General features: G+C 50.3%; 1 protein-coding gene across 4 annotated transcripts in view; it reads right to left on the reverse strand.

The window, feature by feature from the left end:
• NPAS2 (neuronal PAS domain protein 2) overlaps positions 1 to 14,719 on the reverse strand; it is a 189,325-nt gene that overhangs the window by 45,881 nt on the left and 128,725 nt on the right. For all 4 annotated transcript variants that reach the window (XM_047781420.1, XM_047781417.1, XM_047781418.1 and 1 more), the window contains exons 6-7: positions 3,759 to 3,879; positions 2,493 to 2,606 (exon numbers count right to left, since the gene is read on the reverse strand). In XM_047781420.1, coding sequence (XP_047637376.1) covers positions 2,493 to 2,606; positions 3,759 to 3,879 — 235 coding nt within the window. The remainder of the gene's footprint in view (positions 1 to 2,492; positions 2,607 to 3,758; positions 3,880 to 14,719) is intronic.

Consider the following 14,719-nt stretch of genomic DNA (forward strand, 5'->3'; position numbering starts at 1 on the left):
AAGAGGTGTGTCATTTAAATTTCCACAGAATGGCCTTTAGTGTTCCAATGGGGGAGTGGTTCTCCAGGGCCACGACCCTTTGCACCAGAACCCCAAGGTCCTTTCCCAACTGTGCAGTCCCAGGCCCACTCTCAGGTCTCTTGAACAAGACTCTTCTAGGGACACCTGAGTATCTGCATTGTGGCACGTGCCTCACCCAGGGAACCGCTGAGGCCAAGCTGGTCCCAGGTGGAGTTTTCCACAAGGTACCACTTTTTTTCCTCAAGGTGCCTGGAGGTCAGTTCCTTTCCTTGGCTGTGTAGTTCATTAAACACTTGTCTCATGAGGTTTAGCAAAGCCTTTCGGATGAGTCGGATTAGACTTGGGCAGGCCTTGGCTTCATCTCACTTTGCCCAGATTTAGGGGCCTCCTGGGGTAGGCTGACCTGTCACTGCTTCCAACCATTCAGGCACACTGAGCCCTGGGTGGGAGGGCTTCCAAGAAGGGCCCCCCATTGGCTGTAGAGCCCATCATTCAGGGCTAAGTCCTGAACACTAGGCTTGGAGGGTCACACTCTTTAGGAAACAGGTGGCGCCTTTTAAGCAAGGCATGTACATTTATGCAAATACCACACAACAGGGACCTTCTAAGGCTGGAGGAAAGATCCTGGTTAGCCTCGGCATTAGCACTGCTGTTACTCTGGCTGCTTCTAATGGAAACTCTGGGAGTAATTCGACAGGGGTGGTGGTGGGGAACAGATTCCACCCAGGATTCAGAGTCAAACAACAGCCAGCGAAGTAGCTACCCTCATGGGCCCCCTGGGTCACCTATCAGCCATCCCCTCACCTCCATGGCCCACCTTTTCCTGTTTGCTTTCCTTTGCTCTTTTTCTCCTTCCCTCTTCTCTTGCTCCATCACCCCCTCTGTTTCAGCCCTTCCTTCTATATTACCCCCCATCCTTTCAGTTTTATGACATGTTAGAGCTATGACATGTTAGAGCTTTTGTTTTTGTTTTTTGGCCATGCCCATGGCATGTGGAAGTTCCCGGGCCAGGGGTCAAATTGTCATTGCAATTGTAACCTGCACTGTAGCCACAGCCACATCGGATCCTAACACACTGCACCACACAGGAACTTCCTGCATTTTTTTTTTTTTTTATCTTGTTAGGGCTGCACTAGTGGCATATGGAGGTTCCCAGGCTAGGGGTTGAACCAGAGCTGTAGCCTCCAGCCGACACCACAGCCACAGCAACGTGGGATCTGGAGCCAAGTCTGCGACCTATACCACAGCTCATGGCAATACCAGATCCTTAACCTACTGAGCTAGGCCAGGGATTGAACCTGCATTGGACCCTAGTTGGGTTCAATGGACCTTAGTTGGGTTCATTAACCACTAAGCCACAAAGGGAACTCCCTTTTCTACAATGGGTTTTGAGGACCACAGTGAACATAGCACAGGCTGCGGTGGCCAGGCTCCACGATGGGGCTGCACGCTGGGACTTGCGTTTCTGAATTTCCAGCATCAGGCCTGCATGGGTTAAAAGTAAACCGGAGTGGAAGTTCCCGAGTGGCACAGCAGGTTAAGAATCCAGCATTGTTGCAGCAGTGGCACAGGTTTGAGCCCTGCCCCGGGAACTTCTACTTGCTGTGGGTATGGCCAAAAAAAAGTAAACCAGAGTGTTTAAGTTTACAGTTGCAGCCCTGAGCTCAGACAATGAGTTATCTGGGTAATTTCAGAAAGCAGGATTTTACTGCTTGGCTTATGCTGCTGGATAATTCACCTAATGGAGACGGCTGATTCTCATAAAAGGCCCATTTACTGTGCTCTAAGGCCAGCCTGAGCAGAAGGCCTATGTACCAGAGCCATGAAAACAGGTTCCCAGTTCTCTAAAAAGGAGGATACAGGCATTCCCATCATGGCGAAGTGGAAACAAATCCGACTAGGAACCATGAGGTTGCCGGTTCGATCCCTGGCCTCGCTCAGTGGGTTAAGGATCCAGCGTTGCTGTGAGCTGTGGTGTAGGTCACAGACGAGGCTCAGATCCTGCGTTGCTATGGCTGTGGTGTAGGCTGGCAGCTGTAGCTCTGAGATTCAACCCCTAGCCTAGGAACTTCCATACGCCTCGGGTGCAGCCCTAAAAAAAAAAGAGGATACAAACGAAGAAGCCACATCTCAATGAAGCCCTGTTTGGCTGTGTGTGGGCTGAGCCTGTCATTTATTAACTGTAAGTTGTTTCTCACAGCACAGAACTATTCCATTAGCCTGAAGATAAATAAATAAATGAATAATGTGTGCGTCGGTGGGACCTCGAGAGCTGGCATAAACAGGTGTGAGGTGTGCTCTTCCCCATGGGATGTAAGGTTTAGGAGCACAGAAACACTGCTGGGGAACACAAAAATCCTAATGCAAATATGGAAAGCACTTATCTCCCAACCCCCAGTGCCATTCCGCCCCCGCGTGCACGTTTGCATGATAAAAGCCACTGCCGCAATTATGTGACAATGAATGCTTACCATTGTTGTAAGAGCGAAAATTTCCTACAAATTTTATGTATTCATAAGTTGGAAATTCCTTTGGGTTCAAGCTGCCTCTGAGAAGATGGCAATAAAACTCTAAATCATTGTCAGCTGGGCCGTTAAAGAAAAAAAAAAGAGAAAGGCAATTACACAATGAGCATGACACCAATTCTAGACAAGGCAAGCCCCATCTTGGTGACATTCACAGGGTTTGGTCAACACAAGGCTGGGCTATTTCTCTCATGGCACCTGACTTTTGGGGGTTTATAACCTTTGCAGCAGAGGTTTTTCTTTTTTCCCTCTGTGGTTTATAGGTATTTTGCATTCCATTCTTGGGCCCAATTAGTCTTCATTTGCTCACAGATGTCTGTGGTTGGTTCTGTCGGTACTGATTAGTTCTGGTTGTTTTCATATGGTCTATTCAGATAAAGCCTCTCCTACTGTCCAAAAGCAGACGTACCACAGGACAAATTATTCTTGGAAAATGGACCAAGGCTCGAATACGTACAAGGCACTTTTGCTACTGTCATCTATGTACACGCTTCATCCAGGGACCAAGGCCAGCTTTCTATCCGGGTTGCCAATTTGAATAAAAACCTTACAATCCCACAAACCTCACAAATGTATATAAATACCCAGATAACAGCCTCAGAAGAGAATTTGGAGTTGTGACCTAATTATTCAGTTTTTTTGTGGGTTACTTAGCATTGTATGAGTCGAGCTTTGTAGTGTCCTCCAAAATAAGCAGACTGCTCACTGATTTTTCTACTGTTTACGACTGAACGGCTCTCATGTGGAAAAAAGGAGGACTGCTTGTACTACATGCAAAACAGGTTTTGTGCTTTCAAATTTGCCACATAAAAGTTACATGTCTTACCTATTTCTAACCTCAGTTTTAGCTTTAAACTTAAAACACATCTTTCTAAGGATCTTGGAAATGTTCTGAGTCACGAGGAAAATTACTCTTAATTCAGTCTAACTCTCCTTTCAAAAGTAACATTTTATATATATATATTGCCTTTTCTAGGGTTGCTCCTGCGGCATATGGAGGTTCCCAGCTTAGGGGTCGCATTGGAGCTATAGCTGCCGGCCTACGCCAGAGCCACAGCAACGCCACATCCTTAACCCACTGAGCGAGGCCAGGGATCGAACCCACAACCTCCTGGTTCCTAGTCAGATTCATTAACCACTGAGCCACGACGGGAACTCCAAAAGTAACATTCTTCTCTTTCTGTCTTGCAAACCCAGAGGAGTTAAACTTACATTTTAAGTATTCTGGGGAGGGGGAGTCCGTCACCAGCATATGGGAAGAAAGCATTTTATAGACTTCTGAGTGTTCTTGTTCTGGAAGGAAATTCAACAAATTCTGATCCATGACATCCGACTGAAAAAGAAAAGCAAGAACAAAGGTACACACTCCACGGAGATGGAAAACAAAAGCCAAAAACGAAAAGCTTGGACAGTTCAGAACTGGTTTCTGCAAAGAGAAGTTCAAGATCTGATTTTCTGTGAGAACTCTCTAATTCTGAACCATACTCTAAAAGGGTTTACTTGCTCCCATGTACATACGCTGTTGTCTGTGAGCCTGAGAAAGATTGAAGACTTAATTTAAGCCAGACAAACCCGCAGACAAGCCCCGTGTCCTGACACTCTCACATTTTGGCCAGGGCAGCGTGGCTGGCGTGGGCCCTAGCGTGAGGCCCACCTCTTATTTGAAGGCCCCTGAAGGGCTCATGGGTTCCTTCCCTGACCTCTAGGCCAGCAAACAGCTGCCTGTTTATTTCCCATGTCTCTCATTGAATTCTACTTTTTTTCTGAGGACCTGGGCATCAGGAATACAAAATAAATATAACACAGAGTCCAGGTCTGGTGCCGTCCAGGAGAATGGGCTGTGGTGCTGGAAATGCCCTCTGATCTGCACTGGCTGTTGGGGAAGCCACCAACCACACGGCTTCTGAGTAGATGAAACTGGGGCGAATATGCCTGAAGATAGAATTTTCAGTTGTATTTATTTATTGACTTATTTTGCTTATTAGGGCCTCTCTTGGAGCCCACGGAAGTTCCCAGGCGAGGGGTCTAATTGGAGCTATAGCTGCCGGCCTACCCATAGCCACAGCAACGCCAGATCTGAGCAGCGTCTGTGACCTACACCACACACGACAACGCCAGATCCTTAACCCACTGAGCAAGGCCAGGTATCGAACCCTCAACCTCATGGTTCCTAGTTAGATTTGCTTCTGCTGCACCACGATGGGAACTCCAATATTAAATAATATTTAATAATACTTAATATAACAACATATTATATACTATATTTAATGTAATGTATTATTTACATATTGTATAATAAGAAATAATTAACTCATCCTCTCCTCATCCCACCTGTCATCTGAACCCGCTGGGGAAGAGGCTTTGCCCAGGTGGGAAAACACCGTCTGTGCACACTCTTTTTGGTTTTTTTTGTCTTTTCATTTCAGGGCCTCACCCATGGCATATGAAGGTTCCCAGGCTAGGGGTCTAATCAGAGCTGTAGCCGCGGGCCTACACCACAGCCACAGCAACACCAGATCTGAGCTGCGTCTGTGACCTACACCACAGCTCACGGCAACGCTGGATCCTTAACCACTGAGCAAGGCCAGGGACTGAACCCGCAACCTCATGGTTCCTAGTCGGATTCGTTTCCGCTGCGCCACGACGGAAACTCCTGTGCACACTCTTAAATGTGTATATCCAGGCAGCTCACTCTTGGGTATCCTGGCTTAATCCCCCAACTGGTACTCAGAGGCCCCTGGGGGCCCCAGATCCACACACGGCCCCAACGTCATCATTATCTCCTCCTCCCCTTGTGTCCTCTGTCTTCATGGGTGGTGTTGCCAAGTGGTCACCTACCCAGAGCAGACACCCAGCTGGCACCCCGACCTCTCCCCCTCATCTCCAGATCCCGACAGTGTCCAAGTGCTGGGAAGTTTTCCTCCCTCCAGTTCTCTCAGATCCACTCCCTTCTCTTTTGCCTCAGCCCCTACTCCAGTACAGACCATCATCTCTCTTGTCTGAGGAATGAATCAGCCAGACTGGCCATCTCATATATCAACTTTTGTCTCTGTCCAACTTGCTCCTCACCAGCAGCAGGAAGCTCCTATCAGATCAAGTCACCCCTGTTAGGGGCTACATGGGGCTCATTGTTACAATGGCTCTTTCTGCTGACCCATAAGACAGACCACCTTGCTCACGCGACATCCTGATTTTGCCGCTGGCGCCTACTTTCCCAAGACCAGGAGACACTTCCCCCCTCCCCATGGGAAACCACACACCTTCAGCTTTCTCAGGATTACGAAACCAGCCTACCATGAGATACCTCTGACTTTCGCATGACTACGTGACAACCAGTGTCCAGCTGCAGGTGAAAGATAAACTAAACTCCCCCTGCTTCAGGGAATCCAATTTCTCATCCATGGGGGTAGAAGAAGGCCCCTCGAGAAGAGCAGGGGGCTGGCTCTTCTCAAGGGTCAGTCACCCTCTCCCTCTCCCCTCTAATACATTTTCTTCTCTTTGCCTGAAAACCTGGCTCATTCTCTTTTTCTCCGAGCTCACCTGACAACCACCTTTTTTTTTTTTTTTTAAAGGGCCACGAGTCACATGGAGGTTCCCAGGCTAGGGGTCAAATCAGAGCTGCAACTGCCGGCCTACACCACAGCCACAGCAACACCAGATCTGAGCCACATCTGCGACCTACACCACAGCTCACGGCAACACCGGATCTTTAACCCACTGAGTGAGGCCAGGGATCGAACCCGTGTCCTCGTGGATACTAGCTGGATTCCACATTGGGAATGCCTTCAAGTTACCATGTTGCTTACAATCTTTTGCTGGTTTCTAACTGCTCCCTAATGAAATGTGAACTTCTCGATTCGCCCATAGGCTCTGAACAAACCACCCACTGCTCCCGGCCCATCTCAGCCCTCCTAACTGTCTTTTCTCCAGATTGCCAGCTTGCCTCTTCCTTCAGGCTCTTGCCCCAGGCTGCACCCTCAGGCTGGAACACTCTGCATTCTCTTCTCCTCTTCACCAATTCCTGTGCCTCCTTCAGGTCCCAGCTTTGAAGTCACTTCCTCTGAGAAAGCACCCAGGACAGCCCTTCACACAGAATGGGGCCGTTGCCCCTGCTGCTCCAGCTGCTACACACCTGTCACCTGAACCCACTGGAGAAGGGGCTTGGCCCAGGTGGGAAGGCCTGGGAGGGAGCTGCTGCATCACAGCAAGGCAGGTGCAGGCCCCAGAGGTAGGGTGTGAGGGGTGTTTAATACCCATTAATGATAGGAATCTCATTTTTGCTGTTCTTTCACATGATGACATGTGTGCCCTGCCTGTCTCACCCCTGTACCCCCTGACACAGACAGTACATGGCCTTCAAGAAAGAAAACGATCCTAAAGAACTTGTAGGAAGCTCTGTGATGGAAGTGAAAGAGGTGCCTAGAGAACACAGCCTGGGGTGCAGACCCTAAAATGAAGGGGTAGGAAAGCAGCCCAGGGACAGTTCCCAGGAGAAGGCCCCCTTGAGGGGGTGTGGGGACAAGATAGCATCTGCCAGGAAGTCTGGGTGCTCCAGGCAGGAGCCAGAGAGCACAGCGGGGGGGAGGGCACAGGTTGGGGAGGGGAAGTGGGGTCAGAACGTGGCAGCCCTCGGCTGAGCCTGAGTGCCAGGGGACCCGCGGGGGGGCGGGGAGGTGCACGGCAGGGTGGAGGGGGACATGGGGGAGAGGGAGGGCAGGACTGTGGTTGTATTTCAGAGCCTCTGGTGGCCTGAGGAGGGAGGGAGTAGAGGTGGTCCACATCTGAATTAGCCCAGGGAGGGGGACACGTGGAGGAAGGGGCTCAGCCAGCATCACGGAGCCCACACCGACTCCAGATGCTATGGGCCAGACAGTGCCTCCTGCTCCGGCAGGAAGCAAGCCAAGTGGCCGGAGTGGGCCCCCTGGGTCCTGAGGATGGGACGTGGGGCTGGGTGGACGATGAAGGACAGGAGAGGAAGGAGGGACTCTGGCAGCTCCCGCACTGCCAGCTGGGACACACCCGTTCTGATCTCTTTGGACCAAGACTCTGCAACCCCCTCACTAGCTGTGCTTCCTGTTCATCCTGGCTTTCTCTGAGTGCCTTCGGAGGCTCTTGATTTTATTTTAAGCCCAGTCCCTGTAGTTTTTTAGAACATGACTAATGCTCACAGCTGACAACAGTCTTTCTTCTTAAAGACGTTTCAGATACTTGAAAACGATAACTAAGCCATTCCACCGTCTTTTCTCAGAAGCCCCCTTCCCCGCTGCTGGGGGTGGCAGAGAGCAGGGTGGGGGGCTTCCTGGCCTCACTGTTCCTTGGGGAGGGGGTTGGCCGATCAGGGGGTTGGGGGACACCTCAGGCTACAGGTTCTGCACAGAGTTAAACACTGGAGGGAGGCGGTGGGGCAGGGGAGCTTTGCTGGGGAGATGTTAGGATTCTGAGTTGACACCACAGAGGGCTTGGAACACATCTGGCACAGAGCATGCGCTTGCTCTGTCTTTGCTGTTCTGTTACTGTTATGCCATCTCCCTGCACTGGAAACCAACACAAATGATGATAATTTGAAAAGTTAAACCCCACGGCTTACAGGAGAGTAGATGAGATCTGCCACTGAAAGGTCCCTTGAAAGCACTGAGCTCTGTGTACTAAAATAATGGCAATAACAGAGACAAGGGGGGATGTGCCATCCTCGTGGCTAAATCACACCACCAGGAACAACGTTTACCTGTGGGAGGCAGAACGTTCTTGATGCCAACTTCCTGCTACAACCCTGGCTGTTTTATTGAGAGTCTGGCCTTTCCTGGGTTCACTGTCAAGGCCTGTCCTAAATCCCCACAGCGCTTCTCCTACATTTCCTCCTGAGCCTCCCCCCCCCACTCCCCCCGAGGGCCTGGGGAGGAAGGAAGCACATTCCTCTCTCTGCCTTTGAATGAGCTGCCCTGGTACAACTGCAGCCACAAGGCTAAGGCAGCACAAGAGCAGACAGGCTGGTCGGCCATGTGGACAGACACCCAGTTCAGACGCACCGCACCCACCCGCCTCCCCAAAGTGGCCCCCAGCAGCTCTGGTGGGAGCACTGCCCCAGGCACAGTCGGTTGGAAGGGGGATGGGTGAGAAGGGGCAGCGCTGGGGCCCAGGAAGCAGCATGGGTCTTGGGCTCCAGAAGGACCACCGCGGGGGAGCCACATGTGATTACGTGCTTTGCTTTGGTTTAGACTCAGAGTCAGACTGATGGCCAGTCAGGAAGACTTTCTAAAGACAGTCCAGAGAATAGCTTCGAGCCTGGAAGGGTGAGAATTACTTCAAGTGTAAAAAGTACCAACTCTAAAGACTCTTCCTGTACATCCAAAGACCCTCAAGAGAGGGAACGGCAAGCCACCAAGTGAGAGCAGAGATCTGGGACACATACACACCTGTGCTCTAAGGCCTGGGTGAGCATGTGGTGAGACACGCACCTTGTCCTCTGCAAAATCGAGAGGGCCTTCCTGGACTGGCTCAAATTCCCCTCCCCACTCCAGCTGAAAGGTCCTATTTTTTTGGGGGGGGGGGTCTTTTGTCTTTTCAGGGCCGCACCCGTGGCATATGGAGGTTCCCAGGCTAGGGGTCGAATTGGAGCTGTAGCTGCCAGCCTGCGCCACAGCTGCAGCAACTTGGGATCCGAGCTACGTCTGCAACCTACAGCCCAGCTCATGGCAACACTGGATCCTTAACCTACTGAGTGAGGCCAGGGATTGAACCTGCATCCTCACAGATGCTAGTCAGATTGGTTTCCACTGAGCCATGACAGGAACTCTCAAAGTTCCTTCCTTCTTGCCACCAAGAAGGTCTCCTAGCAAAACAACCCTCCTTAATGGGGTCCAGGCACAGTTACTGCTCATCCTGACAAGGGGGTGACAGTCTCTGGCCTGTGTAGCATGCAGTGCCCTCATCCCCGGGGCTGTGTGTGTGACTAATACACTGCCCATCTCACCTGTCCAGTATCAGGTGTCATGTATTTGTCCATCCCTGTCACCCTAGGCAGAGTGACCAGGAGGTGCCAAAGGACTAGCATCCAGAACATGGAAAGCATGCTTTACAAACTATTACACAAAAAAACCCAGATAATCCAGCAGGAAGATGGCAATTACCCAAACAAGCATTTCATGAAAAAAAAGAAATCCAAAAGGCTGACAAACTATGCAGAGACACCCAGTCACCTCAGCAACTGGGAGAAAAGCAAATCAAAACTCCAGGAAAGACCTGCACACACTAGGTTGACAAAAAGTGACAATCCTGACAATCCTGAGTTCTGGTGACATGGGGCAGCTGGAACCCTCTCCTCCGCAGGTGGAGGGTGAGTTGGTGCCATCACCATGGAAACAACTCTTCACCTAGTAAAGGTGACCTCATGCACAGTCTGCTCTCTGAAGGATGCTTACAAATGTTCACCAGGAAATATGTGCAGAGTGTCCACAGACGCCCTGTCTTAGAGTTGCATGCTGGCCCCGGGGGCAGGGCTGGTAGCACAAGCCTATAGCCAAGAGGACAAAACAGCACCACCTAGTCCAGATGGTGTGAGATGGACAAATCTCGAAACGAAGCTGAGCAAAAAGGAGAAGCCACAGGAGTACCTTTCCTACGATGCTTCGAGTTTGCATAAAGTTAAACAGAAGGTCACACTAAAATACAGAGTTTAGTGATAAATTAAAAGTTGGTAGAACTGCAGGGAGAAACCAGGACACAATGATCTGGAAATTATCCTCTCCAGGTGGAAGGTGGAATGTGATGAAGAAGGAGTAGACGGACCTTCTGTGATCCTAGTCGTGCTGTGTGTCTTACCCTCAGCCATCGCGTTGCATACGTTCATACTCACCGCAACATTAAGTTAAACACAGAGCATGTGTGTGGTTTTTTTGTTTGTTTAGGGCTGCACCCTCAGCATATGGAGGTTGCCAGGCTAGGGGTCTAATCAGAGCTGTAGCTGCCGGCCTACACCACAGCCACAGCAACACCAGATCTGAGCCGCGTCTGCGACCTACACCACAGCTCATGGCAATGCCGGATCCTTAACCCACTGAGTGAGGCCAGGGATTGAACCTGCATCCTCATGGAGGCTAGTCAGATTTGTTCCTGCTGAGCCACAATGGGAACTCCCAGAGCACATGTTTTATATACACTCCCTCATGTACAATATATAAAGATCAAAAGGCACAGGGAAATCAAACAAATCTAACTGCAACCTTGACCCTTTTAACCTGAGGTCAACTCTGAGTTGCAGCCATACTTCCCTGCTGGCCCCCCTCCTGGACAGAGCACCCCTCCCTGATCCACCTGGACCCAGAGTCAGCTCTAATGTGACGACCTGGACCAAGTGGAGTCTCCCTCAGGTGAGGGCAGGTGGATGATGGCGGTCAGAGGCATGCTTTCTGGAAAGCGCCGCATAGCCAAGGCCTCGCTGCTGTGTTTCAAGGTATGTGAGCCAGTGCTCTGTCTCTGTGACCTCTTCTCCCTGCCATGGCTCCTGCCCCAGGAACTTGCCCCCGTGACTTTGACCTTGAAGCTTTCATGCAAGCATTACCAGCATTACATGCAAGGATTTTTTTTTTTTTATAGTGATTTTTATTTTTTCCATTATAGCTGGTTTGCAGTGTTCTGTCAATTTTCCACCGTACAGCAAGGTGTCCCAGTCACACATCCATGTACACATTCTTTTTTCTCACATTCTCATGCTCCATCATAAGTGACCAGATATAGTTCCCAGTGCTATACAGCAGGATCTCATTGCTTATCCACTCCAAAAGCAATAGTTTGCATCTATTAACACATGCAAGGATTTTCTGGTGTGTAGATTTCTCCAACTTTCCAACTTTACAGTTACTTTGTGCCTTAGATTTTCTCGGGGGTGGGGGGGGGGCTGTGTTATCCACGCCCATGCTTCTTGCTTCCAAGGCGCTGCGCACTCATGCCGAGATGATTGCAATCGCTGTCAATACAACAGCCTCACTTACAAACCCAGTCCCTTGTTCAGCGAGCTTTCTGGGCACGTGGGTACTGTGCTCGGGGGCTGGGGCTGGGGGCTTCTGCTTGATGAGCTTGGTGTGGCTCAGCACATTAGGCAAACACTGAATTCACTGACAAATCTGAAAAGCAGTCTGGGAAGCTTTTTTAAAAGTCAAAAAAAAAAAAAAAAAAAACCCAAACAGGAAACACAGACGGTGCTGACTCTGGGTGTCATTTGGTTCTGCTTCAGCTGTACTTTCCCAATTCTGTCCCAGGCCTGCCACTCATGCCCCTTAGATCTTTTCTGAAAGGTTTTCATGGCAGAAGCCCCTCTAGCCCCTGGTCCTCCATCAGGGCGCTCGGCTGCCACTCTCGTCTCTTCTTTGACTGCCTGGGTTAATTCTGGGTGCCAAAATGTGCTGGCATCACCACCACAGATAAGGTCTGACTTTAGTTTAAAATAATTTTCTGCTTTGAGCTACTATTTTCTTCTTTCCTTTCCCTGTCAAATGGGAAAGGAAAGTTCTAGAATCTTTCAGCAGGAACCTGTTGTGCAAAAATCTATCGTGTTAACTTTTGCCATTTCTGAGCTTCTAGCAGTAAGAAGGGCAGAGAGAGCTGGTGTGACGTTTGACAAGGTCAGAAGCAGAAAGGAATCCTTGCTACTCTTCCCTCCTCACCCCATCCCTGATGGCCCCCTAATCCCAGGCCACACAACGGGACACAGTGGGATGTACCACTTGGCATGCCAGCCTATGATGCCCACCCCAGGGGAGCCTCTGCTGCTGGGGGCCTTTGGCCTCCTGCCCTCTGCCTGCCAGATCTCTATTGGCCAGGCCTCGCTCAGAGGCTGCCTCTTTCACAAGACTAGCCATCACCTCCCAGATTCTCATTCTAGCCCTTCCTAACACCACCCCATCCTGAGAACATTCAGCTTTTGTCACATGGAGACAGAATCTGTCATATGGAGATTTCTTTTTTCTTTTTTGTCTTTTTAGGGCTGCACCTGCAGCATATGGAAGTTCCCAGGCTAAGGGTTGAATCAGAGCTGCAGCTGCCAGGCTACACCACAGCCACAGCCACAGCCACGCCAGATCTGAGCCACATCTGCAACCTACACCACAGCTCACGGCAATGCTGAATCCTTAACCCACTGAGTGAAGCCAACCCTCATCCTCATGGATACTAGTTGGGTTTGTTAACTGCTGAGCCACGATGGGAACTCATATGGAGATTTCTGAGTGGTGGGTAAGCACCAAGTTCTGGAGTCAAAATGCCCGAGTTCAAATCCCAGCCCCACCACATGCCAGCTGTGGAACCTTAGCCACTCTGTGCCTCAGTTTCCTCATCTGTGAACAAGGCTAAGTCACTATTTTATAGGGTCATCATAAGGTTCAATAAGGACAAGGGGAGTGGACCTTCTAAGTGCTTTACACATATTAATGCATGGAAGGGACTCTTCATGGTGCCTGGTACATAGTAAGTGCTCAATAAACAGTAGCATCTTTCTATTAGACTCCAATGGATTAACAAGAAAAATATCTCAACACAGTTATAAACCCTTAAGGTTAAAGAATCTCACATGGTCCATGTGAATCACCACGTTGTCTGTGGACAGGTCCGGGGCTTGAACTGAGTAGTGAGCAAGTCTGAATTGAAGTGAACTAAACCGAAGGTGGAATTCCTAAAGGGCAATGAATCCTTGGCATCAGAAAAGCACTAGAGCAGAGCGGGACAAGCTTGGGCTCTATGCTCAGTTGAGCCTGGTGTCAGCCCTGCTCCGCGTCTCACTGGCTGGGCCACCTCAGTCTTGTCCTCTGTCTAGTAGAGGTGACAGGGCAGGTGTATGCTGACTGGTACCAGGCAAGTCTCGTATCCACCCTTCCCTGGTACTAGGGAAGTCTCGTAACAAGGGTGCCAGTGAATGAATGGTAAGTAAAAAGGGGGAGGAAGATGACGATTTGGGTACAGGCTGGACAAGGCAAACTAAAAGTGAAGAGAGGTTAAATCTGGGGCTCACCCCCACTGGGGGATCAGGGCTCACGTGGTGTGCATCTGGGCTTAGGGCCATGTGTAGGCACTTAATCAATGTTCAAATGAGCCTGTCGTTAATACATTAGATTCCAGGTCATTTCTGGCCCTTTCAGAGTAAGAAAGTAATTTATAAAGGTGATTCTAATTGCTCCATAAGTTGCAATCAGAAGAATTCCTCACTTACTTTCTAAGTTCCCTCTGCCACGCATGGCAACTGGGCAATCAGATAATTCCAAGAGCAGAAAGCAGAACAGTGCAAACCCTGTGGCCCCCGAACAGTTCTGGGCTCATTCGCTGGACATTCAGGAAACGCCGCATCTTCACTTTCCATCAGGGCCTCTCCCTGCCCACCCTGTCCACTCAACATAATCCCTAAGCAGCACCTGTCTCCTGAGATCAGCCAAAATACACCTGGCTGATTGGACGGGGTGACTTGTGTATTGCTCACATCAGCCTCATCACTACTCTAGCCTGAGATCAAAATCAAGATGAAAGCCCGCTCCTGACTCCTTTGTGCTGAGTGAGAATCAGCCTCTTCCAGGGTTCTCTCACCGCACCCTGGAAATGGTGCAGGGAAATGGGCTGAACCGCAAAGGTCCGACAGATTTGGGTTGAAGAGAGGCATCTATCTGCCTTGCCAAGTAAAGGATGCTTTCCTGGGTTACAACACACAGCAACCTGCAAAGGCAAAACATGGACCATGGCCTTGACCTCCACAAGTATCCTTTGCAGAAGCAATGGGAGCTGGGAGGGGCTTCTGAGGAAAAGTAAGACTCAGGATGACGTGGACTCCTGGGCATAAGTGGGCTGGATTCATCACTGCAAGGAGGGCAAGCTGCCCACAAAGTCAGGCGGGGACCGCTCCCGCACATGCGCAGCTAAGGAGAGGCCGCCGTGGTCCTCCAGAGTCCTCCTGGCCGTGATTTCCTGTGCATGGGAACCCAGGGCAGGCTGGTCCCTCCTCATCATATCTACTGCACATTGACCCAAGTGTGGAAGAGGGGCCATGGGGGCTAAGCAGTCCGCTGGGGCTTGTTGGGAGGAGAGAAAAGACTAATTATCCCAGTTAGTCCCACAGGATGCTGTACAGCTTCATTCCAGGTCAGGCTCTGTGGGAATAAACTGTGATGCGGCGCGAAAAGGAAGGCTGGCCAAACGCC

The sequence above is a fragment of the Phacochoerus africanus genome, chromosome 5 (assembly GCF_016906955.1).
Source record: "Phacochoerus africanus isolate WHEZ1 chromosome 5, ROS_Pafr_v1, whole genome shotgun sequence".
Lineage (NCBI taxonomy): Eukaryota > Metazoa > Chordata > Mammalia > Artiodactyla > Suidae > Phacochoerus > Phacochoerus africanus.